The sequence below is a fragment of the Orussus abietinus genome, unplaced genomic scaffold (genome assembly GCF_000612105.2).
Source record: "Orussus abietinus isolate OABI.00-Male unplaced genomic scaffold, Oabi_2.0 scaffold426, whole genome shotgun sequence".
NCBI classification, from domain to species: Eukaryota; Metazoa; Arthropoda; class Insecta; order Hymenoptera; family Orussidae; genus Orussus; species Orussus abietinus.
The window spans coordinates 30941-56931 of record NW_019394581.1 but is presented as its reverse complement, the minus strand read 5'-3'; the positions used below and the strand labels follow the sequence as shown (position 1 = coordinate 56931).

The 25991-nt window shown below is 46.1% G+C and overlaps 2 protein-coding genes across 4 annotated transcripts in view; both read left to right on the top strand.

The window, feature by feature from the left end:
• Positions 1 to 16476, top strand: part of LOC105701082 (unconventional myosin-XV) — a 29271-nt gene extending 12795 nt beyond the window's left edge. The window contains exons 4-28 of the mRNA XM_023432773.1: positions 2467 to 2555; positions 2630 to 2693; positions 2787 to 2896; positions 2997 to 3281; positions 3363 to 3540; positions 3615 to 3893; positions 3974 to 4303; positions 5478 to 5765; positions 5834 to 5991; positions 6069 to 6446; positions 6519 to 6862; positions 6960 to 7428; positions 7507 to 7709; positions 7781 to 8052; positions 8150 to 8326; positions 8395 to 8851; positions 8936 to 9888; positions 10938 to 11404; positions 11485 to 11733; positions 11804 to 12015; positions 12084 to 12279; positions 12363 to 13317; positions 13399 to 13641; positions 15839 to 15883; positions 16285 to 16476. Of these exons, the coding sequence (XP_023288541.1) occupies positions 2467 to 2555; positions 2630 to 2693; positions 2787 to 2896; positions 2997 to 3281; positions 3363 to 3540; positions 3615 to 3893; positions 3974 to 4303; positions 5478 to 5765; positions 5834 to 5991; positions 6069 to 6446; positions 6519 to 6862; positions 6960 to 7428; positions 7507 to 7709; positions 7781 to 8052; positions 8150 to 8326; positions 8395 to 8851; positions 8936 to 9888; positions 10938 to 11404; positions 11485 to 11733; positions 11804 to 12015; positions 12084 to 12279; positions 12363 to 13317; positions 13399 to 13641; positions 15839 to 15883; positions 16285 to 16476 (7593 nt within the window). The remainder of the gene's footprint in view (positions 1 to 2466; positions 2556 to 2629; positions 2694 to 2786; positions 2897 to 2996; positions 3282 to 3362; positions 3541 to 3614; positions 3894 to 3973; positions 4304 to 5477; positions 5766 to 5833; positions 5992 to 6068; positions 6447 to 6518; positions 6863 to 6959; positions 7429 to 7506; positions 7710 to 7780; positions 8053 to 8149; positions 8327 to 8394; positions 8852 to 8935; positions 9889 to 10937; positions 11405 to 11484; positions 11734 to 11803; positions 12016 to 12083; positions 12280 to 12362; positions 13318 to 13398; positions 13642 to 15838; positions 15884 to 16284) is intronic.
• Positions 14823 to 25991, top strand: part of LOC105698916 (microprocessor complex subunit DGCR8) — a gene marked incomplete at its 3' end in the record, with an annotated part of 32761 nt that continues 21592 nt past the window's right edge. The window contains 5 exon segments of one of the 3 annotated variants that reach the window (XM_023432772.1): positions 14823 to 14893; positions 16768 to 17378; positions 19172 to 19255; positions 19331 to 19715; positions 19824 to 20095. In XM_023432772.1, coding sequence (XP_023288540.1) covers positions 16880 to 17378; positions 19172 to 19255; positions 19331 to 19715; positions 19824 to 20095 — 1240 coding nt within the window. 3 annotated transcript variants of the gene reach the window in all.

Sequence of the window (25991 nt, the reverse complement as noted above, 5' to 3'; positions counted from 1 at the left end):
TCCATTCAAGCGAAGTCCTCGAAGGCGGAAGAAAAGGAAGAAGATTGCGTCTTCGCCGATCTGAGGTCCGACCTACATCCCGTGCGACGACCTCGTCGATCTCTCGACGCAGGAGAAGCGTCGACCTCGAGAACGGACGGGCCTAGAGGAAAATACTTCGGACGAAAGAGTTTCCTTGGAATGTACTCGGCAACTTTTGTTCGAAACTTTTCTTCGTATCTCTTATCGCCGGCCGAGAAATCGGGACGAATCACGATGCGGCCCGGCTGCTGGAACGCCGACGCCGACTTCGACGCGTCTCGGATGGACGCGTTTTCCTGCTTACGGAGGCGCGATACGAAAAAAATACCTCCGACGAAAATTCTTCCTCGCATCGTAACGGGCAACTTTCGTAAGAACCACTTTCTCGCATTACGCACCGAAAGAGCGGTAATTTTAATCAGCGCGGGGCGGCGCAGTCTTTTCCCGACGGTGGAGGCGCCCTGGGCGCTCCCGGTCGGCGATCTCCACGCGGTTAATTTACATTTCCCCTGGCCGAGGGAAATTTCCAAATAAAGGGTGCAAACGTCAAAGAGGACGGACCTTATCCACGAGGAAATCCACCCAGCCAGGAATGATCTAATGTGTCCGTTTCACTCGGCCGACCAAGGAGAGATCGTTTAATTGAACTTCTTTTGCATCTCGATTTCGTGAAAGGATAGAAATACTGGTTAGACGCTAACGGGTCTCTTTTTTTCCTTCTTCTCCACCATTTCCACGCCTATGCAGCTGCAACTGCTAACTCAGACAGGTCGGTATCCGGTTCGAGTCTCGCGTGCGCTGCTCGGCGACTCGCGTATGTCATCGGCGTACGTTCTCCTCGGTACTCTTGATTTTTCCATCGGTCGTCCGGACGTTAAAAAAAAAATTCCACGCAGAAGATCGCCATCGAGTCTCCCGTGGAAGTGGTGGGAAAAAATCCCAAGGGTGTCCCGCGACCGTGTGAAAAAATTCCCGGGGATTTTCCCGAGCTCGGGAAGGCGGAAAACGCGAAAAGGGAGAGAAATGGCCGAGTTCATTTTCTCGCCTCGGGAGGAAACTCCCGGACTCTTGGAGGATCTCAAAAGTGACTCGAGCTGGGCTCGGTAAAAAGTAAAGAAGAAAAAAATAGTGCAAAAATCATGGAGGAGGATTCGACGGACCCGAGTGCTCTCCAGTTGCGGATTTTTGCCCAAGTGCGGGGCCGAGGTGGCGATTAGAAATTATTCCCTGACGATCGGCGAGATGTTCGGAAATTCATCGCCGGTCTCGGAGGAGACCGGGAAAGCCAAAAGAAGGAACGATCCCCGGGATGTCCGGCCTTCGAGGAAGGACCGCTCTCCGGAAGCCGAATTCTCTCAGGATCTCGAGGACGACGGGGAAGGATACCGCAGGACTCGCGGATTCTCCCGAAAATCCAGGACGACGAATCCCTGGATCGCTCGAAAAGGATCGAGAACCTCCCCGGAGAACCTGCCGACTCTTTGCATGCGAGTGATCATGAACCACGTAATGACCTCTCCGATCATCTCACGACACCTCCGAGCCCTATCCTAATTTCGTAAAATTCATAAAAAATGAGGGTAGATTAAATTAAAAAAAAGGACCAAAAAATCTCCCCGGAGAACCTGCCGACTCTCTGCATGCGAGTGATCATGAACCACGTAATGACCTCTCCGATCATCTCACGACACCTCCGAGCCCTACCCTAATTTCGCAAAATTCATAAAAAATGAGGGTAGATTAAATAAAAACAAAAGGACCAAAAAATCTCCCCGGAGAAACCTGTTGGCTTTTTGCATGCAAGTGATCATGAACCACGTAATAACCTCTCCGATCATCTCACGACACCTCCGAGCCCTACCCTAATTTCGCAAAATTCATAAAAAATGAGGGTAGATTAAATATAAAAAAAAGGACCGAAAAACTCCCCGGAGAACCTGCCGACTCTCTGCATATCAGTGATCATGAACGTGTAATGACCTCTCCGATCATTTCACGACACCTCCGTGCCCTATCCTAAATTTCGCAAAATTCATAAAAAATGAGGATAGATTAAATTTAAAAAAAAAAGGAGCGTAAACCTTCCCGTAGAACCTGCCGACTCTCTGCATATCAGTGATCATGAACATGTAATGATCTTTCCGATCATCCCACTACACCTCCGAGCCCTACCTTAAATTTCGCAAAACTCATAAAAAATGAGGGTAGATTAAATAAAAAAAAAGGACCATAAAACCTCCCCGGAGAACCTGCCGACTCTCTACATGCGAGTGATCATGAACATGTAATGACCTCTCCGATCATCCCACGACACCTCCGAGCCCTACCCTGAATTTCGCAAAACTCATAAAAAATGAAGGCAGATAATTTAATCTAAATGATTAATTTCAATCATTTCGACGATTTCAAACAGCATGAGATAAGAAATAAACCATCTTTTTCCAGCCCCAAGTCTTCACCCTGACGAACCTGAGCGGAGTGAGGCCGAGGCAAGACCTCGGTCAAAATGGCGTGGAAGACATGATCCAATTATCGTAAGCGATCGCGATCCATCGATTAATCTCCCTTCCGGCATCGGATCGATCCAGCTAATTGATTAACTTTCCAGGGACCTAAACGAGGCGTCGCTCCTGTGGAACCTGAAGATCCGCTACGACAAGGAGCTGATATACGTGAGATAATTGTCCTTTCCTTCCGCAAATGTTAAAACAAATGACAAAAGTAAAATAGCCGTTAGATGATTCACGCGCCCCGTTACTCGGCAGACCTACACGGGGAGCATCCTCGTGGCCGTCAACCCCTACAAGATGTTCGACATCTACGGCCTGGACCAGGTGAAGCTGTACGAGGGTCGGATCCTGGGCACCCTGCCACCGTATGTAAAAATGTTTAAAAAATCGGAAAAAAATATTTTTTTAATCTCTATACTCTAGTGATTTTTCTTTTCTTTTTTTTTTTTTTCCTTAAATCTGCAGGCACCTCTTCGCCGTGGGGTCTTCCGCCTACAGTCAGGTGTCGGCGGCGAACAACGCGAGCGCGAACCAGGTCGTGGTGATCTCAGGTGAATCCGGATCGGGCAAAACCGAATCTACGAAGCTGGTGATGCAGTATTTGGCAGCTGTCAACAGGGCACCCAGTAACCTGGTGACAGAGCAGATCCTGGAAGCTGCGCCGTTGCTGGAGAGCTTCGGCAACGCGAAGACCCCCCGCAACGACAACAGCAGCCGCTTCGGGAAGTACCTGGAGGTGCACTTCAGGGAGTGAGTGGTCGAGACAATGTATTCGGGTTTAATCTCACCCTGTGGAGCCCTGAAGATGACTATGAGAGACTTACCTTGCAGCGGGGTGATCGTCGGAGGGAGAGTGACCCAGTACCTCCTGGAGAAGAGCAGAATCGTGACGCAGGCCTCGGAAGAAAGGAACTACCACGTCTTCTACGAGTTGCTGGCGGGCCTGGACCAGCAACTGCGGGACAAATATGGCCTGCTCACCCCTGACAAGTACTTCTACCTGAACCAGGTGAGGGGGAAGCTTCCCTGATTTTTCAGGATTTTTTTCTCCCTCCCGCGATAAACCAGGATCTTCCATCTCAGGGCGGGAGCTGCGAGATCGACGGCAAGAACGACACGCAGGACTTCAAGGCCCTGCTGTCGGCCATGCAGGTCCTGGGCTTCACCTCGGAGGAGCAGGACACTATTTTCAAGATCCTGGCCAGCGTGTTGCACCTGGGGAACGTGTATTTCCACAGGAAGCAGATGAGACACGGCCAAGAAGGGGTGGAGGTGGGCTCGGATGCTGAGATCCGCTGGGCGGCTCATCTTCTCCAAGTCAACGCCGATGGGATCATCAGGGCCCTGACCACCAAAACGACCGTCGGTTCAGTTTCCCCTAGGTTCCCGTAACCTGGTAAAATTAATCCTGGATTAAATGGGATTTTATCTGGTTCTTTTAGGAGGCCAGGAACGAGAGGGTGCTGACGGCGCTCAACATCGACCAAGCCCTCGACGCCAGGGACGCTTTCGCAAAAGCTCTCTACAGTTCTCTCTTCTCCTGGCTGGTCGCTCGGGTCAACCACATTGTTTATAAAGGGACCAAGCAAATAGCCGCCATCTCTATCCTCGATATCTTCGGCTACGAAAACTTCGCCGAGAACAGCTTCGAGCAGCTCTGCATCAACTACGCCAACGAGAACCTGCACTTCTACTTCAACAAGCACATCTTCAAGCTGGAACAGCAGGAGTACGCCAAGGAGAAGATCGACTGGACGACCGTTAACTATACGGTAGGTCGAAGACGCCTCCTGGGTACATTGTTAAACAAAATTCATTATTATAAAATTAGAAGTCTTTTTCGACGTCGACGCGACGGAGAAGATTAGAAGAATTATAAGATTAGAAATTATCAATGTGATACTCGAAAATCATCTAGTACGCATTGTTTGCAAATTTCATAGATGAGTTTTTAATTTTGTCATCGTTTACATATGTCTTTTTTTTTTTTAACAAATTTAATCGAGGGATGAGTCGAAGACGCCTCCTTGGTACATTGTTAAACAAAATTCATTATTATAAAATTAGATGTCTTTTTCGACGTCGACGCGACGGAGGATATTAGAAGAATGATAAGATTAGAAATTAGAAATCTGATATTCAAAAATCATCTAATACGCATTGTTTGCAAATTTCTTAGATGAATTTTTAATTGTATCATCGTTTACATATGTAGTTTTTTTTTAAACAAATTTAATCGAGGGATGACAAGTATCGGTGATACTGGCGAAGACGACCGTAAACTATACGGTAGGTCGAAGACGCCTCCTGGGTACATTGTTTAACAAAATTCATTATTATAAAATTAGAAGTCTTTTTCGACGTCGACGCGCCGGAGGATATTAGAAGAATGATAAGATTAGAAATTATCAATCTGATACTCGAAAATCATCTAGTACGCATTGTTTGCAAATTTCATAGATGAGTTTTTAATTTTGTCATCGTTTACATATGTCTTTTTTTTTTAAACAAATTTAATCGAGGGATGACAAGCATCGGCGATTCTGGCGGAGAAGCATTGTAGCGACATTCTTGAGCCCGAGGAATATTTAAATAATATTTATAAAAATTCTTACAATCAATAGAAAACTCCGATAGCATCCTGGACAACGTAACGTAACTTCTTCCTCGAACGTATGTTAAACTTGTTTGTCTGAAAAAAAAACCGTATAAAATGAAGTACCGATCAATATAAATTTCTAACATATATTATAAATTTATTACACATGTGTACTAAATTTATAATATACGTTATACATTTTATTTGAACATATGTCATAAAATGTCTATACCATTGATTGAATAAGTCTACCAAGAAAATGTTATTAAAAATGATTATATTTTTTTTCTTAAGAATTTTAAAGAAACTCCGAGTAATCAAGGATATCATGTTTCGATTCGCCCTAGGACAATTTACCGGTGATCCACCTGATCGCTAAGAAGCCGGTGGGGGTCCTCCACCTTCTCGACGACGAGAGCAACTTCCCCAAAGGGACTGACCTCTCCTTCCTCGAGAAGTGCCACTACAATCACGCCCTAAGTGAACTGTACTCCAGGCCCAGGATGAATTCCGCGGAATTCGCGATCAGACATTACGCAGGGTTGGTCTGGTACAACGTGGAGGGTTTCCTGGACAAGAACCGCGACACCCTTAGGCCGGACGTGGTGGAGCTGCTGATCAGCAGCAAGATCACGGTAAGTCGATTCCTCCTCCCCAAGGGCTGGAGAAAATTGAATTAACAAAACGATTACGCTCCTCGCAGATGGTCAGCAAGATGTTCCAGCACGTCAGGATGACCCACGAGGCGAACAAGACGATGAACAAGCCCAACGGGAGATTCGTTACCATGAAGCCGAGGACCCCGACGGTGGCAGCAAGGTTCCACGACAGTCTTCAGCAGCTCCTGGACTCCATGACTCAGTACGGGCTTTTCGCCATAAAACGTTCCCAGGATTAACGAAATCCTTCTTATCGGTTGATCCTTATCCATTCCGAAGGTGCAACCCTTGGTTCGTCCGTTGTATCAAGCCGAACTCGGAGAAGGCGCCGATGAAGTTCGACATGCCGTGCGTGTTGGAGCAGCTGAGGTACACGGGGATGCTGGAGACCATCAGGATCAGGAAGACGGGATACCCGGTGAGGTTGTTGTTCGGGCACTTCGTGGACAGGTACAGATACCTGGTGCCGAATCGGCTGCCGAGGGGGGCGCCGAACAAGGAGCTATGTCGAATAATCCTAGACAAGGCCGTGCCTCCCGAGGCGCACTCGCAGTATCAGCTGGGCCTCACCAGGGTCTTCCTCAGGGAGTCGTTGGAAAGGACCCTGGAGTACAACCGGGCGCTGATCCTGGAAAGAGCCGCGATCACCGTGCAAAGGTGATGTTCCCTTCGGATGACTCGATGGAGGATGATGGTGGACCAGTGGATGATTAAAACGGAGTTCTTCAGGTTCACGAGAGGGTTCCTGACGAGGAGGAGGTTCCTCAGCATCAGTCGCAGCACCGTGCTCCTGCAGGCGGTCTTTAGGGGCTACCGGGAGAGGCAGAAGTTCCTGAAGCTGAGGAGGGCCGCTCTGATGGGGCAGAAGTTGTACCGAGGTAGGAAGCAGAGGGAGAAGTTCAGGGTCCTGAAGGAGGAGATCGCGAAAAGGGCGGAACTGGAGAAGGCCAGCAGGGAGAGGGCGAAGGCCAAGCAACAGAGGGAGGAGCAAGAAAGGGCATCCAGGGCTGTCGCAGGTGTCAATCACCTGGAGATCCCTGCGGAGCTCGCCTTCATCTACAGCAAGCTCGACGGTGGGTGACCCTGAATAGTAGAACAGAAAAAAAGCATTAGTCATCCGTTAATTATTAAATCCATGGGAAAATCCTCACTGGTGAATCGGGATTTCAGATTGGCAGCCCACGCACACGGAGAGGAACCTCCTCAAGGTGGTGGGGCCGGTGGTACCGATGCCCAGAAATTATTCTCTACCCCCTGACATCGACCAGCACCAGTTCTCGAAGTTCACGAACATCTACTTCAAGAGCCACATATTCGGCATGAAGAGGGAGCCGATAAAGACGCCCTTCCTGGCCAAGGCCCGGGACCAGGACTACACGGACTCGCTGATGATCTTCAAGATGATCCTCAGGTTCATGAACGAGAACAACCTGAGCGGCAAGCGGGAGCAGGCCCTCGGGGATTACATCGTTAACAAGGGGATCGTCAATGAGAAACTCCGAGACGAGATTCTTTGTCAGCTGGCCAACCAGACCTGGAAGAACGAGAACGACGCCAACAAGGAGCGAGGCTGGCTCCTGCTCTCCAACTGTTTCTCCGCCTTCCAGCCGAGTCCTACGCTCTTCAAGTATCTCTTGAAGTACGACTCTACGCAAAGTTAAACCTAGGTTAGGAATTCCCATCGGGATGACTTTTTAATCCCTTCGCTCGCCCCCAGATACGTCTCCGACCACGCGTACGACGGCTACAAGGCCTTCTGCCAGAGGAAGTTGCTGCAGACCGAGAGGACCCTCTTCAAAGTGACCAGCAATGGTCAGCAAACCTCGTACCAAGTGCCTAGAAATTATCCTCCCTGCGTTCTGGAATGGCGAGCCAACAGGAACCGCGTAAACATGGCGCTGAGTGTCGGCTTCTACGACGGTGGGTCCCTTCTTCGACACCTTGCGAACGTTTCCTTCGGCTCCAGGACATTGATCATGCTTTTTTTTCAGGCGAGATCACGACCTGCGCAATAGACTCCTGGACCACCTGCGAGGAGCTGGCGAATCTAGCCGTGGAAAACCACGGAGTGGAGAATTCTGGATGGACCATCACCCTGTGGAACCAGCTCGATGGTCCCGACGCGATAGTCACGGAGACGAACGGATTCGATTACGTCCTGGACCTCATCTCGGAAATGGAACTGGCACCTGCGTTCCCGGCTGCCAAGCACATGTTCCTGGAGCAGCGGAAGAACAGCTTCCCGGTGGTAAAGAAGCGAGAGGTACGAATCCCGAATTTATACAAAGAGAAATTGAAAGACCCTTAAGTCACTACTTCAGGTCGAATCCCTGTCACCTTCTAATTTCCCCTGACTCCAGCACGCGCAGGTGGTCCGAGAATTGGAGCAGGAGATAGAGCCCCCGGTGCTGAAGACGTTCCAGCCTCTGGAGAGGAAACCAGCACCCAAGGTGGTGGACAAACCGGTGGAGGCGGAAATCCAGTCGCCCAGAAGACCGGCGGTGCCTCCACCTCAGCCACCGGTGTCCAAACTTCCGGTTGGTTCCAATTCCTCCACCGTAAAAAATGATTGCAAGAGTTTCTAATTTCTTTTAATCCCCCAAAGACGAGAAAGCAGTCTCACGAGGCGGTTCTAGAGACCTCGGAGACGGGTCTGTCCAGGAAGTCGGCCTTGAACGACCGTTACTTCGACAACGAGAAGCAGAGAAGTCGAAGTCTGGACAACCTCCTGCAGCCGGAAGTGGTCAGTTCGCCGAGCAAGCTGGCGACCCTGGGGCTCTCCTCCTCGAAGCTGAACGAGAGGTACCACAGCCTGGAGAGGATCGGCGAGACCTCTGCGGTCAGCAACGTGGAGTACATGACGAGGTCGGAGATCGCCCAGGAGAGGAAGTACAGCAGGATCAACAGGACCACCGAGCCCAACATCGTCGAGGAGGAGGACCTGACCATCGACTTCGAGTACCCCGACATCCAGTCCGTTAGCCAAACTGGGAGATCCGAGGACGACAAGAGCAGCTACATCATCAGGTCCCAAACCAGGTTCATCAAGTCCCAGTATCCAGGTAAAGTGGGATCCCTTTGTCCCGGATTAAGACCCGGTTTAAAAATTGACAAAGAACCGGGACTTTGGATGTTGGGTTCTTCAGGGAAGCGGGCACTCCCTGGGAGTCAGTCCAGTCGAGCCTACATCGAGAAGAGTGAGTACGGTGGAGTAAAGTCTTCGGCAATGTCGGACACCAGCGAGGCACCTTCCTTGGCGTCCCACGTGAGAAGGGTCAGGGTGCCGAGCCAGGCCAGCGACGTGGACCAGTTCCTGGACGAGCTCTTCATGCCAGTCCTGGATGGCAACCTGGACGAGCTCTCCGACGCGAGAAGTCTTGCGGCCAGCATCAAAGGACTGCGGATTTTGTCCTCGAAACTTGACCAAGATCAAGGTCCTCCAGGGCCAGGGACCATGGAGGATTTCCTGGACGCCACGATTAGGACTCCCTGGCTGGAGCACGTCCACCCTGAAGAGCTCAGCGCCAGGATCAAGGGTGGTGGGAACAAAACCGGGCCTCACAGGAATTTAAGGACCAATCCGGACCCGGTTCCCGAGCTGGACCCTGGGGTCGTCAAGTGCATGGAGGACTTCGTCAGCTCCGCGATTGGTGGGCCCAACCTATCATCCTTGAGTCCCACGGAGATCTCCAGCAGGATCAAGGGCGGCGGCAGCATGGACATCCCTAACCAAAACGCAGCCTTTGGCTTCAACCCTCTGGCTCCTGGGATGATCCCTCCTCAGCTGATGATGCCCATGTTCTCCCCTCAGTCGGTGCCACAGCAGGCGACCGCGAGTTTGGGCCTGAATCAGGGATTTGTTCCCATCCCAATCTATAACACCCAGGGGCCCAGTATTCCCCAGTACCCGAACTCACCTCCGGGGCCCAGCGACGAAATGCTGGCCTATCAGCAGAACCTGCAAAGGGCCTTCCTCCAGAGCGCCATGGCCCAGAACATCCAGATTCAGCAGAAGCTTCTGGCCCAAAATCAGGCCCTCCACCAACTGCTGGTCCAGAGTCCCCAGAATTCGGGCCAGCAGCAACAGCAGCAGCAACCGGTGGGTCCCGCGATGTTCGCTCTCATGCCGATTAAAGCCGCGACAGGGCAGGGCGAATCCAGGGGCCCGATTCTATTTTGGACATTCAGAAATGGGCCTTCATTTTGGGACCCTCTCGGGCCCCTTGCTTCGACGTGCCGTATCGAGCCACAATTGTCTTCTGTACAGTTCCTAATGTGTAAGCTCTTGGAAGCTACGGCCCTGGCGTCGATTTTGGGCCCTATGGACCCAAGTTAGAATCCAGACTGTATGAATGAGCAAGAAAGAACATCTTGGGAGACGCCAGGGTCGAAGTTTCGGCCTTTCGGTGGATTCTGGCCGGCCAGGTGGGCCTAACTAACGAAAGCATCGAGATATAACCCTTTAAGGCCCCGCAACTCGCGATAACTCTTGCCGAAGGGGTTGCGGTCCCCGCGAGGTGTGTTCCGGTCCCCAGGGTGTGTTTCGAGCCGCCTCGTGGCGCGGGTGTGTGTTTCCAGGGCATGGTGTACCCCGTGGAACCCTCCAGCATGAATATTCTCCCCCAAGCCCCCCAAAATGAGGCCCAGATCGGGCCCAATGACTCGATCGGACGCTCCTCGAAGGTATCTATTGACTTCACCTTAAAAAAAAAAAGAAAAGAAAAATGCAAACAGAGAAAAAAAATTCAATAATACCTAACGCACTTCGCAGCGAGCTTTTTCTTCTCTCCAATTGTACATACATACATATTCTCGGGATCTCGGTCGAGGAAGAGTCCCCTGGGTTCCCTTGAAGAGGCCAACCTCGGGTTTTAACTCCTTTCTTTCCAGCGAAAAAGAACGCAGAAAAAAATAAATAAATTGTTCCCCCTTCCTCGAAAGAAAGGGAGCCCCGGTCGATCCTCCTCCTGAGATCAGCGCAGGTGCACAGGTGCGCCTTGTCGACTAACCTAACCAAGAGCGCCTTCTTCGGCGACTTCGCCTCGCTCCCGAGGGAGAGAAATTAAGACACACTGCTGCTTTCTCGCAAATCCAGAGGGTTGAATCGGGGGAAGAATAAAATTGAGCGGATTCTTGAAAAAAATTCAGGTGTCCTTCCGCGAGCCCGAGGACGGGGAGCTGTGGTCCACGGAGAAGAGGTCCATGCCGGCGACGTCGACGCCGACTGTACAGAGACAGGAGACAGTGACGATCAAGGCCCAGGTCCACAGGTCCCAAAGTCCCCCCAAAGCCGGGGACCCCTCCAGGAAACCCACGGGAGAGTTCACCAGGAGGCTCAGCACCGAGAGGAGGCCCGGGGAGAGGAAGTCCCCCCAGGACGCGAAGGGCAGAGCCAACGGGAGCAAAGGTTCCGCCCAGACAAACTTCACGAACGTCCTCAGCGAGCTGAAGAACAGGAAGAGCAGCGTCGAGAGCAACCCCCCGCTGTGTGTTAACAAGGGGGTGCCACCCCCGCCGCCGATGCCTCCACCCCTGGAGTCGCACGACCCTTCGGAGTCGAGGCCCTTCCTCGACCCGTACGGCAGGGCGAAGACCGTCAGGATCGGCAAGTGGAGGTGAAGGAGACGTTCCTGGTTTTCCTCCTCCTTGGTCCTTCCGAAATGTCCTTCTGATTTTTCATTTTCGGGTTTCAAAGGTGGCCGCCACCCTCGGACTCCGCCGAGGGCCAGGGCCTGGACAGCTTCATCGAGTTCAAGTTGCGCCAGCAGCATCACCTGAGGAAGATCACCCCTCACTACCAGGAGTACCAGGAAGGGGACCAGGAAGGGGGGGTCGAGTGGGAGGAATTCGAGATCGAGAACATCGTCGAGGAGAGGACCGTCGCCGGGGTCCGGCACGAGAACGGGTACAAGGAGGAGGGCGAGAAGAAGAAGAAGAAGTCCAAGTAAGGGATGTTTAAAGAGGGACTTTTCGAAGGGGGAGGAAAAGGAATTCATGGGATTGCTTTTCTCCAGGTCGGGACTCGAGATCGGGGCCCAGAGACCATCGCCCGGGAGCATCGGGAAGCTGAAGCTCAGCTCGGAGATGAGGCAGAGGCTGGAGAAGGTGACGGCCAACCACAGCGTGAGGTCGACCAAGACCTCGGAGAAGCCGGCCCTCCCTCGGGAGGATGGCAAGGTGAAGAGGCTCGAGGACAACCGGAAACTCCTCCTGGAGCAGCAATTGGGTGAGTCCCGGTCCCCGATTTCTCTCGATTGGGATTATCGATCTCGACTCCTCGTCTTCCTGGTCCAGGTGGACGGTGGGACGACTACGCGTCGACGGCCGACGACACGCAGAGCGTCACCTCGAAGGGCACGACGGACATGATGACCCAGGCCCAAGTGGTCAGGACGCAGATCGAGAGGATGGAGCGACCGGTCCCACCTCCACCTCCCATCAGCCCCCCGCAGCCCCCCAGTCCCCGGGGGGGTAGCACCTACAGCCAAAGGTGAGACTCCTCGTGACTGTTCTTTCATATTGATAAAAAAAGAAATACGTAGAGTCGTTGCAAATGAAGAAAACAAATTCCAGCCAATCCGGGGTGGCTCCTCCGACCCCCGTGGAGCCGAAGACGAGAGAGGCCTTCCACGCGTCGCCGACCTCCGACCTCTACGAGCACTACCCGAAGAGCCACTACCAGCGCGACGTCTACCCTGGCCAGGAGACGGACAAACCCCGCAGGACTGCCGATAAGGCGAAGGACTTCTACGGGAAGGACAGCACGGACCTGGGGAGCTCGATGCGCGACAGGAGCTCGGACTTCGACTCCAGGAGGGACACCTCCTCGGAGATCTTCGAGCAGAAGTACGCCCGCGACCTGGGCTTCGAGCAGTCCAACGGCCGGGTGACCCCGAAGAGGGACGCCTTCGGCATGGCCAGGGACGTTTCCCCCAGGTCCAGGGACAGCTTCGGGATGCCCTCCACTCGAGAGTTCGGGGTGGTCCCGGACACGAGGGACTCCTTCGCCGCCACCAGGCAGACCTACAAGAAGATCGACCCTGCGGACACCGATCGACGATCCAGCGTCGCCTCGACCCACAGGACCGACAAGCTGGAGAGGATCGAGATCGAGGAGTGGCCGGAGTTCCTCAGGCCCGTTTTACCCCCCGCCGAGAAGCCGGAGATCGAGAAGGCCCAGGAGATCGTGGACACCAAGCTGCACCTACCCACCTCTGGGGCCCACTTCGCGTACAATCGGATCAGCTGGAGCCTCAGGGTGAAGAAGGAGGTCTTCGCCCCCAACGAGACCCTGACCAGCCCTCTGGCTCTTCACCTCGTCTTCTGCCAGGTCGCCTACGACGTCCTCGCCACCTCCAGCATCCGCATCAGTAAGGAGGACCGCCAGAGCATGCTCAAGATGCTCGATGGCTACGGGATCACTCTGGAAAATCTTCAAAGCACCCAACATAAGATCACCATCAAGAAGAACATCGTCGACATGGCCAAACAGTGGCCCCTGTACTTCGCCAGGATCTTCCCGGTCTCGGTGAGGACAATTTCCGAGACGCTTTTAGTAGGTTCACAGGAAATTATTTTTCATTTCCTTTTTTTTCTCTGGGCTCTTCAGATCGGTCCTCAGCATCCCGAGGCCCAGCACGTGGCGGTGTCACACCATGGACTGCGACTTATTAAAAGAACGTCCACCGGGGACCTCACCATCCTGGAGACTCTCCCTCTCGAGGACATCGTCTCCGTGGGGGCGGTCAGGGCCGGGGTGTGCACCTTGCAGATCTCTTCGGGGGTTCGCCTCCCTCTACACACCCACAGGGCCCCCCAGCTCGCCGAGATGATCGGCAAGTACATCCAACTGGTGAGTCAATTTCTCCGGAAGCCTGCGAAAATCCTCAATTCCCGGATTAAACATTTTAGTGCTACTCAAAGTCGTTAGCACTTGTAAAACAACGATATTTCGTTATCCGGCACTAGAAGGGTTAAGGTGAACTGAAACACGTCGAGGAACTTCATCGACGTTGGTAAAGAAGATCTATCTATATACCTACGCTGCCGACGTTGGTTTTTATATTGATAGCTGTGTCGAATTATATTCGGTATTGTACTGAATAGCATACTCCACCTGTCGTTTTCGTACAATAATTATAAAAAATCGATGTAGAACCCCAGAAATCCTCCGGATTCATGCTTTCCGAGGCCCTAATTGACTGCAGAGGGACCCCCTGCACCATCTGTGGTTTTCCGTGTCAACTAAATTTTAAAGTGCCAACTAAATTTTAAATTTTAATAAAAAGGGGGGTTTCACTTAACCTTAAAGATTCTCTCTAAATCTTTTCTCTAAATCATTTAAAATCTAAATTTTGAATATGTGAGGACAATTCTTAGATGATCAGGAGTGATGTGTCAAAGTTTCGGACAGTTTGGTCCAATACCCTTAAAAAAAAAAGTGTTTTAATCAAATCGACTGATTTAAGGGGGGTTTCACTTAACCTTAACCTGTCCTTGACACTCTCGATTTCATCTCCTACATCGAGGTCGACGACCACGCGAGATAGAGATCGTAAATGCGAGGTGTTACGTATTTCACGCATTCGCTTACTCGTCCTACATCCTCGGACTTGTCTCTTAATCGTCCCCTCCGAAAAAATCCTCCAAAAGTGCCTCAAGAAAAAATAAAAGAACATGCGTGACAAAAATTGGTAGGAAATTTATCTTAATAAATATTTTACTTTTTAACTAATGTTTAATGTAATTATTTCAGTTCTTACAGTGATTTAAAACAGGCGTTGCGCTATTGACACATTTGTTACTTGTTTTATGTTTAATATACTGTTTTCTTACATTTGTGTGTGTCAATTTAAGCAACGTCTATTTTAATCATTGCAAGTACTTTTTAAATCCTGAAAATATCCCTTCGTTTAATAAATGAATTTGAATAGCCCGCCAAATAATTTAGTTCGCGTTAATGGTTTACTCCAACCGAAGATGGCGGTAGAGCATAAGCGATACACCCCAATACATGGCAGTGTCACCCCCCTGTGAGTAACTAAGTAACAGTAAATGTGGATCGAATTTTGGTGTAAGAATGTTGGTTATGATTGATGTTTTGCGTAAGTTTACGAATTAATAATTTCATTCATGTTTTTACGAAAAGTACTTTGTATTTTCACCTGTTAATACGACTAAACAGACAGTATTGTACATTACAAAAAAAGTTTAATACATTTAAAATGTAATAATTTTCTTCATTTTACACTTACTTTTAATGAATGGTTATACCTCTTTCATTGGTGTCTAAAGTCTTGGAGGTTCTCTGTTTCTAAGATCATTTCTTGTCTGGTTCTGAACATTTTGTCGTAACCAATATACATGAAATCCATGTAACTTGTAGTTTGCAACTCACTTGTATTTGGATTATTTGTAAGTAATTAAAATTTATTAGTGGGAGTCGATTGAATTTAGAGAGAAACTTAATGTTTATTTTCTATTAGAGGGTTTCGGATGTTTTTGCCTTAACCTAAAATCTTTTGGCCTATCGGAGGGCATCCTGTCTTTAACATCAGGACTATCAAGACCAGTCAAAATGACTGGTTTCAAATAACTCATCCTATACAAAAAAAAAGCCGTCAGTAGTTCTAGTGTTAATAGATATGCTTTAATCAAACATGATATGATAATACCTTAACATCGGGCAATTATAATAAACATACGTTCCCGGAAGTTAATACAAATATAGGTTTTCTGTGATCGTCATATTTTCCTTCAATTTTACGTGAGCTTGGTAAAAGTTTATGATCAATTCTATAATAAAATGATTGGTTTTCAATTACATTTATTTCTTATAGCTTTCTGTAAATATTTTCTTGAATGTTTGTAAAANAGGATTTTTGTAAATATTCAAAATAGTGTTTTACAAAAACATTTCAGACGCGTTCTTCAAGTAGTTGGGTCTTTTGTGTCCGACAACGATTTTGATTGCCTAGTGTTATATCAATTGATTGAATGTGAAGACCTATTTACTTAAGTCTAGTCCTTTATATAAAATATTTTTACAGTCACAATTGGTGACGCTATCTGTACTGTTTTTGGAGATATTGCAGGTAACAGTTTTTGACTGGAGAGGAAAAATCCACCGATATGAGCTGAGGGTTAATATAGTATTGTTCATCATTATTATATTTGTATATTGTATGGAATGAGTTTTGCAAAAGGTTCAAAATCAATGGGATGGGAACCATTTAGTTCTGGCAAAGGAATACTCATTCTTTGATGAACTATAAATCATGAACAATAGTACTATCTGTGTGATTGCTACTTGAATTAGTCGAATGAGAGGCCTTTGCACTGACTAGCTCCCATCGATTTAGCTCCATTTAATAAATTCTCCATGTATATGTTTGCAATTGGGAATTTTTATCATTTATGACGTTTTACAATTATCACTTAGCCAGTTCTTTTTTCATATCAAATCCATAATCTTTATGAAAATACTACATTGTAGTTTCATTCAACCAATGCTGTATTCGAAGCTGATATAGGTCAGCAGTTTTTCCCGGCTAGTAACAGGAATGGTTTTTTAATGTCATCTCTGTCTAGCATTGGGGCTAACCAGCTGAAGTTACTTCGTAATCATCAGCCAACATCTAGGATCCCTTTAAATTTAAACCATTCATATTTTGGTATGGACGTGTAAAAAGGCCAGTAACTGCTAACATTAATGCAAATGTCCAATTTTCGTTGCCATTGCTCAAATGGTTTCAAATCGATTGGACTTTGGCCTCATTGGTGAAAGCGGTACGGCCAAACAACATACATGGTGTAGCTAATCTACATGTCTGCACAAGATATCTTAAATAGCACCAATATGTATATCAATTTAATGCTGAACGTAACATGTACAAATCAGGTTGTTCTTAAAAGTATCTTGAAATGGATACAGTGTCTTTATTATGACAGTTTATACTTATGTACTTTATAACTTCAGCTTTTATCAGGAATAATGGTTCTCCAATGGTGGTAATTGCCTTTATGACTTATTTAGATACGACCTTTACTATCTAAATTCATAATATTTTGGTGGACCTTCTGAATATACTATGGATGAAGGAAAGGAGGATGCTTTTTGCAACAATACGAAACTTGACTCAGACATGGAAAGTCAAGAAAATTCTTATAAAGAGAATTTATCAAATTTATCAATAGAGACTCAATGTTCGTTCCAAGAAGAGAATGAATCTCAAGTTGTTGAAGATCAAGAATTGTTGTGCTGGACGGTTTCACAAAGTAATACTTGTAAAAGAAATCACCTTGATTATGGTGAGATTTCTGATAAAAGTCACTGCAGCGATGCAATGGAGGAGGATTATAATGAACTTGAGAACATTACAGAAACTGTTCCTAATGGTTCTTGCAATCAGAAAACTGCAATGTGCAGTATAAATAGTGTGATAGCTAGTGATGAATTGAGACAGTTTGATATTTTGGATGATTTAGAAAGACATCCTAATCAAAATTGTTCTGACTCAGAGTATGGCTCAAACGAATCTATTGATTCTGATGTACCTGATGAGGAGATTGAAGCTATGCTTGAAGAAGGTAAATTCATAATTTTTATTAAAATAGGGATACAGTTGTAGCATGTTATCAAATGTTATTATCGTTCCCATCTTGAACTTAATTAATCTAATTGAAGTGAGTAACGCACCATGCCATTGACATCATAAGTAGGACTTCACATTTACAGAAAAAGAGTGAAGTTCTGAAAAGCGCATATCTATGATTCATTTGAAACTTTATGTAACTACGTATTTTGACCCGTTGATTACAAATATCACAGTGAAAATGGATGCAAATGTTATCTTCAAGGTGAAATCGATAGAAAATCATTTTTGCACATTTTTACATTATTTTAACCAATATAGGTTTAGACGAAAAAGCTTCAAATAAAAGTTGCGGCCCTTGAAAGAATACATTTTTTTGTTGTATACATTTTTCTCCGAAATCGTTATTTTTTGAGATAAATTGGATATGTTCTTGAACTACAAAAGCAGAATTAAAGCTCGGTTTTACAACTCGAGTTAATTGGAGTTTACAGTATGTTTAAATCGGGTGTAAATCAGTTACACTCCGTTTAATTTGGGTTGCGGAACCGGGGCGTTTATTACGTATTCTTGACGACAGCGTTCACTTCTCGCACTCTTATCTCACGTGGGTTTATTTGCTGAATTACGTATTCACTATATGTAAGAACGAGATCACTAACACTTTCGGTTTAGTAATATTGCAAATAAAGGTATATACCTTGTAAATCGAAAAGTGATGAGAGGTAGTGGGTTATAGGCAGGAAAGTCGGGAAGATGGAAAGTTGTTAAAAGTAAAGAAGAGGACTCGAGTCTATCTATATTTTTTAAATATGTATTGCATTCATATTTACATGTACTATAATTAGAAGTTCAACGATATAATTTTCTTATCGTGTCATATAAGCATGAATTATTTAACACTTTTCAATGTTTAATAATGTAATATAATCTTACTATAACAAAAACTAACCTGTACATCCTAATAAATTCTCATTCTTTTCACGAAAATGGGTCTGAGGCATCACGTAATTAGCTTCTTCTTCTAATAAGGTTATTATTACATCCCCGAATACGATTGTTGCCAAAAAATCAAAACACCCAGCAGGTTTTCCATTTTGAATTTTGGTGTCACAATCCGTGGAAGATGGCGTTCAGGGCGATTATTTTTCTATCTTTTCTTGTATGCTTCACCATTTCGCTTAAAAATTTGTGCCGAGCCAGTTCATATGGATGGTCTCGCATTTTCACCACCAAAAATGTTCCTTAATGCCGTGAACTACTCATTTTTCACATTTTTGCTCAATTTGTTTTACGTAATAGACCTCCAGGCCTAAAGGCGTGAGATCTTTGTGCAGTAAATATGGGGGGGGGGGGCATGCATAAGATTGCCAGGTTGTTCAGGCTACTTGTATTATCTAGTTTTGTATTTCAGGAATGTATCTGATTTTTTTCGAAAAGTAACGGTTTAAAATAATGCATAGAACATAAAGAATGTATTTTTGTAAAAACTACAAGTTTCATATGAAACCTTTTTTACTTAAACCTACACTAGTTAAAGTAATGTAAAAATTACCAAAAATTATTAACAATTATTTTGACCATGAAGATAACATGCTTTCTAATTTTCACTACCATATTCCTAATCAGTGGGTCAAAATATCTAGGTATACGAAGTTTCAAATTAATCAGAAGTATGCGCTTTCTGGAACTATATCCCTGAAAAAGATCTAACTTGAAATATAATATGTTGATTGTTAATTGTAGTATTATTAAATGAATAATATTTTACATTATACAATGATTCAGGTTTACCAGAGGAATTCAGAGGAAAAAGAAAAGAAAAAAGAGATGGAATGCCCTACGAAGAAAAAGAGAAACTTGTTCTTGATGGTATGTCGTTTGTTTGAACAGAGCGATGATGGACATACCTATGTTCTTATAGCTACAATATTTTCCTAATTTCAGAAATTGGTCACAATCACTTTGATATACTACCAGAAGGATGGGTTCAAGTAACTCACAATAGTGGAATGCCATTATATTTGCACAAGCAGAGTAGAGTTTGCACTTTGGCGAAACCTTATTTTCTTGGCCCAGGTAGTGTACGGAAGCACGAAGTGCCTGTTAGTGCTGTTCCTTGTTTGCAATACAAAAGAGCCTTGCTTGAAGAAGAGGAAGAACGAATAAAAGAAAAGGAAAGAGAGCCTGTCAATGAAGCATGCAGTCTACCCAGTGCAAAGATTGAAACAATTCAAGAAAATCGAGCAGCTCATTCATTAGACAGTGAACAGCTGCGAAACTACTGCCAATCGTTATTTCGTTTTAAGGCCATTAAAGTTATGAGATTCCAGTGAGTTGCAGAAAGTTAATAATTAACTTTAAAAAATACAATTTTTTAAAACCAAATACTAATTGGGGATTGTTTTCAAAGGGCTTTTAATCATAATATGTATTTTAGGTCATGGTCAGCACGAAGAAAATTTACTAAAAATAAGAAACATCGTAAACAACTTGAACGTCCAACTTTACCTGATGGTACAAAGCTTATAACTTTTCCAATGAGTAGTTCAACATCAGGATGTACTGGTAGTGGCACAGGGGAAGATAATGGTCAGAGACCTCCCAAACATTGGATCATGAATCCTTCAGGCAAAAGTTATGTATGCATTTTACATGAATATGTGCAGCATGCCTTGAAGAAACAGCCAACATATAAATTTAAAGAATTAGGTAAGTTTTTAGTTTGTTGATCATTAGATTAGTTATTATTAGAATTAACCCTTTGCACTCCGTTGTCCCCTCTCAGGGGACATTTTAAGTCTAAATGGGATGGCGCGGAGTGCAAAGGGTTAAAAACCTACGTATTAGGTTTTATCAAAACAATTTATAGTTAAGGTAAAATGAAATATGTTGAGAAATTCCATCGATGTCGGTAAAAAAGAATCTTCTAAATACCTACGTTGCCAACGTTCGTATTTATGTTGCCGAATTAAATTGGGTATCGTACTAAATGGCATACTTCATATGTCGTTTCCATACAATAATTATGAAGAAATCAAAGTAAAACTCCAGAAATACCCTGGATTCATGGTTTTCGATGCCCTAATTGACTGCAGACGTAGCAAACGACCGTTTCGGTGGCAGTAGCCAAAGAATTCAGAAGTCTCCATAGAAGCCCAGAAGTATACGGCCGTTCGATGCTCGATAAATAGTATGTTAGCCAACGGATGGCGGCGCTGTAATCATCTCTCCATCTCTCATAATCTTATGGCGATATATAGCGATTGCATTCTTTCTTTATCTTACACGCAATACTCGCCTTTCTATATGCGTCTCTCTTCCTCCCGTACGTGAGATATCGTTGGCTAACACGTGTGATCTCTTTTTACCCCCACTTCTGGTTTGTTAGCCAACTTTTAGAGCATCAAGCGCTAACATAGGATCTGGGCTTCTATGGGATTCTGAATTCTTTGCAGTAGCCTTGTGGTCTCGGTGAGAGCGAAGAAATAATGGCGGTTCAGCGCGGGTCGTTTGAACCACGTTAAGGAAAGTGTATGTACTAGCTACGGACCGAAGGGGATTTTTCCTACAGTTTTGTGCTTCGTCCCAGGTCTGAATGTGGGCTCTTCAGTAAGGCTAACTAGGCAGACCCTGCCTTAGCACAGAAAATTCTCTCTCATGTGTTAGCGGGATTCGAACCCGAGAGACTCGCGGTACAGGCGGTGCGTGTAACCGCTGGGCTATCGGAGCCCGTGAAGAAGTGCGGCCTTCGGATATATATGAGTTATAGAAGGACCGTGTAGGCAGTCACAGTTGCAATGAGCCATTCGTCACAATTTTGACTTCTTTTGTTTATCCCAATGGATTGAGCGCCAGCCGCTATCGGGCGGTACTGAATTATCGAAATCTACTCGGGATCGCGAATTCCCGGCCTCAACAGCGCTACTTACGATACAACATGTGATCGCGTACTCGTGGCTACCGGTCTTCGAAGAAGTCTTTAACCCCTCAAAACACCTTCGGTTGTACAAAAATTTAGCCGATACATTTATATTTATTCAAATAATTGCAAAAATAGCACAAATTGCCCCCTTCCCACGAAAAGCTCAAATCAACTATTTATGCCAAATATAGTAGAACATTCATTCCATTAAAATCTCAGCTAAAATCTTTTTGCCAAATGTCACAGTATATTTGGTTTCACATATGTTGTATGTACAAGATTTTCTGCTTCCTCAAACCGAAGACAAATATTAAAAACTACGAAATAAATAAAAAAATTAGAAACTAAATTTGAAAACAATATTTTATTTGGCGAGCACCCGAGGTATACTCCTAGCATATGATCAATTTGGTGCTCGCCAAATAATATACTGTTTTCAAATTTAGTTTATAATTTTTTTAATTTATTTCGTAGTTTTTAATATTTGTCTTCGGTTTGAGGAAGCAGAAATTCTTGTACTTGCAACATACGTGAAACCAAATGTACTGTGACATTTGGCAAAAAGATTTTAGCTGAGACTTTCATGGAATGAATGTTATACTATATTTGGCAAAAATAATTGATTTCAGCTTTTTATGGGAAGGAAGCAACTTGAGCTATTTTTGTATTTAATTGAATCAAGATAAATGTATTTGGCTAAATTTTTGTACACCGAAGGTGTGTTTGTGGGGATTTCACTCCTTTTTGTGAAAGATTCTCCAACCTGAACATTAGGACTTTCCATTTCCTACGGCGATCCAAAGTATCTGCGGTGTATCCACGGAGCATCTATGGAGCTCCAAAATTAATGTCGAACAACTGCTGATTGCAGTCATTTGACATTTTGAGGTTATTTGTATGTGTCCATCGTCTGTAAATGTATTTTTATTCTCTTACCTGAATATTAGGTGTTTCTATTTCAGTAACTACGGAGTTCCAAAATTAATGTCAAACAACTGCTGATTGCCATCGTTTGGCATTCATTCGAAATATGTATCTAAAGCATAAAGTACCATTTTCTATTTCGTATTTGATATAAGAATAATAATCTGTTTTGGATATCCTATTTACATAGATTTTGAATCTATTTCCATTTGAAATTAAATACTTCCAGAGAAATGAGAATATTAGAAAAGAATCGACCCAAATGATACTTGTTCTATCAACAGAATCAACTCTCGAAAAAGTTAAACAACACGCGTAACTCGAAATAGCCACATTGGCAAAAACAGATGAAATTAAATTGTTTACTTTCATTTTAAATACAAATACAAGTCATCAAATTACGTGTCCGAATGAAGCATGAACAACGAAAGGTTAACGTTACGAGTAGATGGCACAGCTTATTCGAGACGATAGTTCGCGTAGAGGAATCGATCCTCCTTTCCCTCTGTTAATTACTTGATTGCGGTTGTGGCAAAATGACAATCCACCTTGCCAGCTGCGGAAGGAAGGGGATAAGGCCCGTGGGTGAACGACTGCAAGCGTGAACGCCGTCGGAAGGCATAAGATCCGCGAGAGAGCAAGGGAGAACACCGCTCCGAAATGGACGAGACCGTACTCCGGGGTAAAGAGACAGTCTTCCTCGCCGGCGTTAAAACATTGATGCTAATCCAATTATCTGGAGCTCGATATCATGACTCTCACAACGGGGAATGGAAGGCCCGAGACCGGAGTTTTAAGAGTGGTAGTGGAAGCCTGGGCCTTTTGCGACCAGGAGGAGCAGATTGCAGTATATTTCGTAGCATGAATTTTCTGCCAAACATGACAAGCGTAGCGAAAGGGAAGAAGAACGGAAATGTTCCAATAAGCGCATAACTTTCGAATCATTTGAATCTTCGTATACCTACGTATTTTGACGCGCTGATTACGAATATGATGGTTAAAATTGACGAAAATGTTGTCTTTAAAGTAAAATCAGTTTTTAATCATTTTTCGCGTTTCTTACATTATTCGGAATAATATTGTTTAATGAGACAACCGATAAAAGTAATAAGTGTAGCGGTGGAAAAAAAAAATCGCTCTTTTATGTTCTGTACATTTTTGTTCTAAAACCGTTATTTATCGCGAAAATTGGGATACATTCCTAAATCAGGCAATTATTTCATACAACTAATCTTAACTTTTAATAAAACATGCTTTATTACTTTCTTTAAAAAATTCTGTAAATTATCATTTAACAAAAACTACGTTAGGTGGGTCAGGGACACTCCACAATAATACTTCATTTTCATTCATTGTTTTTGTTTATAAATATTCATTTTCTTTAGGAAATCCATTCTGCCCCTCAGGCGNTTCATTAATTTTTTTTTGTTTATAAATATTGATTTTCTTTAGGAAATCCATTCTGCCTCTTGTGCGAATTAAATTCCGCGCTGCACCCGCTGTGAGTACGCCGCGCGGCCGGAGAGGGCAGTAGGTCCAGCGAGGTGTAACCATCGATGAATGCCAGTGTACCCTTGCCAACTTCGCCGCTACAAGCGTGCAATGGGCGGCCGAATACGGCGGCATAGCGACCGCGACTATTGTACTAGCAATATCTTTTCATATTTTCTTTAATTGAAACATTCAACGGAAGTTTTTGAATAAAAAAATATGATAACGATTACATTCAAATCATTAATAAGCATATTAAGTCAGTTGCCGCAAGGATATTAGCAAATATGAACAAGGACTCGACATACGACGAAAAGACTCAGTTTTGTCGTTATCTTCGCACCTCCATCGTAAATATCTTCTCAGATGGCGCCAGTAACGGCGCCGTTAGAGGGATTTATGTATCGCGGTTGCGGGAGGAGAATGCCGGCATGGTAGATCTCCGTTTAGACCGCCCTACTCTATCGTGTGCGTGTAATAGACGCGAAGATCTCGAGGCGACCAGTGCATGCAATTTTTCTGGAGGAACGTAAGGCACGAGCAAGGAGCCCTTCGGCGTGCTGCGCCCCGCGGAATTCGGCCGCGCGCCGTCTCGCTGGTCAACTTTAACTGCTAATAACTCGATGAAAAATGTTCTGTGCTGTTACGTAGACACCGTCTCGAAAAGGCACGACGTGGGGTGGGATCCCACGCGACCAAGGGCCATCCGTAAACCTCCTCGTGGTGGAGGTAGATGCGGACAGGTTGCCCTCGTCATGGGAATACTGCTCGACCGGTCGGCCGGGGTGCGTCAGGTAACCCGTCCCGTGTCCCGAGTTTCCGGGTGCGGGTTGGGGGCCGACACCATCGGCCGTAATAAGAAGGCCGGCGAGCTAGTACGAGTCGATAGATGGGATAACCGATCCGACTTTGCTGGGTTACCCTGGCCGGTGCATCGGGTTCCCATTCTGCCTAGCCTGGAAAAGTTGCCAAACCCCGCTGGAGCATTACGTCTCAGCTGGCACCTTGCACGAATGTTCGCACCACGCGGGTGCAGGGGAGGGACCTCCACGGGGTTCCCCGCGTGCAACGGGCGGGGTCAAGCGGCCTCCCTTCGGGGAGAGCGTCGCGGAGGCCCCGTCCCGGCCAGCGCCACCCCGGGGTTTGAACCAACGGTCCGGAACATTCGGGTCTTTCCAGCCCGTCTTGGGCCTTCGGGCCCCCTGTGGTGGTGGGGTCGCCGGATGTAGAGAGGAGTATAACTCCCCAGAAATGGGGGGGGGGGGGGCGCTAAGGAAACATACGTTTCTAGGCGCGGTCGGCCCCGGCCGATACGAAGCAATGTTATGTAGACACCCTAACGTAGGGAAAAACCCATTTTCCCGTCACCGAAGCTAGTCATGGAAATCCGAATACGGAAACGCGATTAGGAAACTTGCGAAAGGATCCATCAAGTTCATCGGCCAAACGGCCCCAAAAGTCATCGATCGACCCGGGGGGAACAATCTGATGACTACGCAACGCATCAGCACGACCCAGAAACGCCACCATCACCTGGGCCCTAGGAAACCCCCACCAATTGGAACATCCTGCTAATATAACCAGCAGTCAGATCGAGACGACATGTCATTAGTAATGTCATAGTGTTAGTCAGTTTTACGTCTCAAGTCTTCAATCAAGTGCCATATCGTCGGTCATCACCGACTTCGAGTGGAGCTCCTGGTCCCCGGTACTCCGTTTCTAGTGAGTCAGAGACCGAAATCGCCGTACTCCCTGCCAAGGACTACTATCCTGCGAGCAGCAGTAGTGCCACCCGGTACTCCAGCGATCGTACCACCGAGTCAGGACCAGACGGCGGCACTGCGACTTCCGTTGGACGGGAGGCTTCTAGGAGACCTCCAACCCTAGAGCACGCCGTCATTCGGCTGGGTCGATCAAAGGAGACTGTCACCGAATACGGTCGATGATCAAGTCAGGTGGAGGATCCTTCGCAAGCTCGACTCATCCTCATTTTCATTCTAGTCTATTTATTAACCTTTCATCCTCGATTAAAACCGAATTTTAACCATTATCGCGATTTCCATGCCTTGCTCCGGTTAACCGGAGGGATTAAGAACACGTTAACTTCCTCAAAACAGCTGCGCTCGAAACTTAGCATCGCGAGACAGAACCACGCGTAGACCGCCATTAAAACAGTAAGGAATTCCCGCAGCAGCACTCCGGCGTCCAGTAACCTACTGCCGCTTAAGCGCGCTATCGCGACACCCGAACCGCCGCGACGCGGAAGTA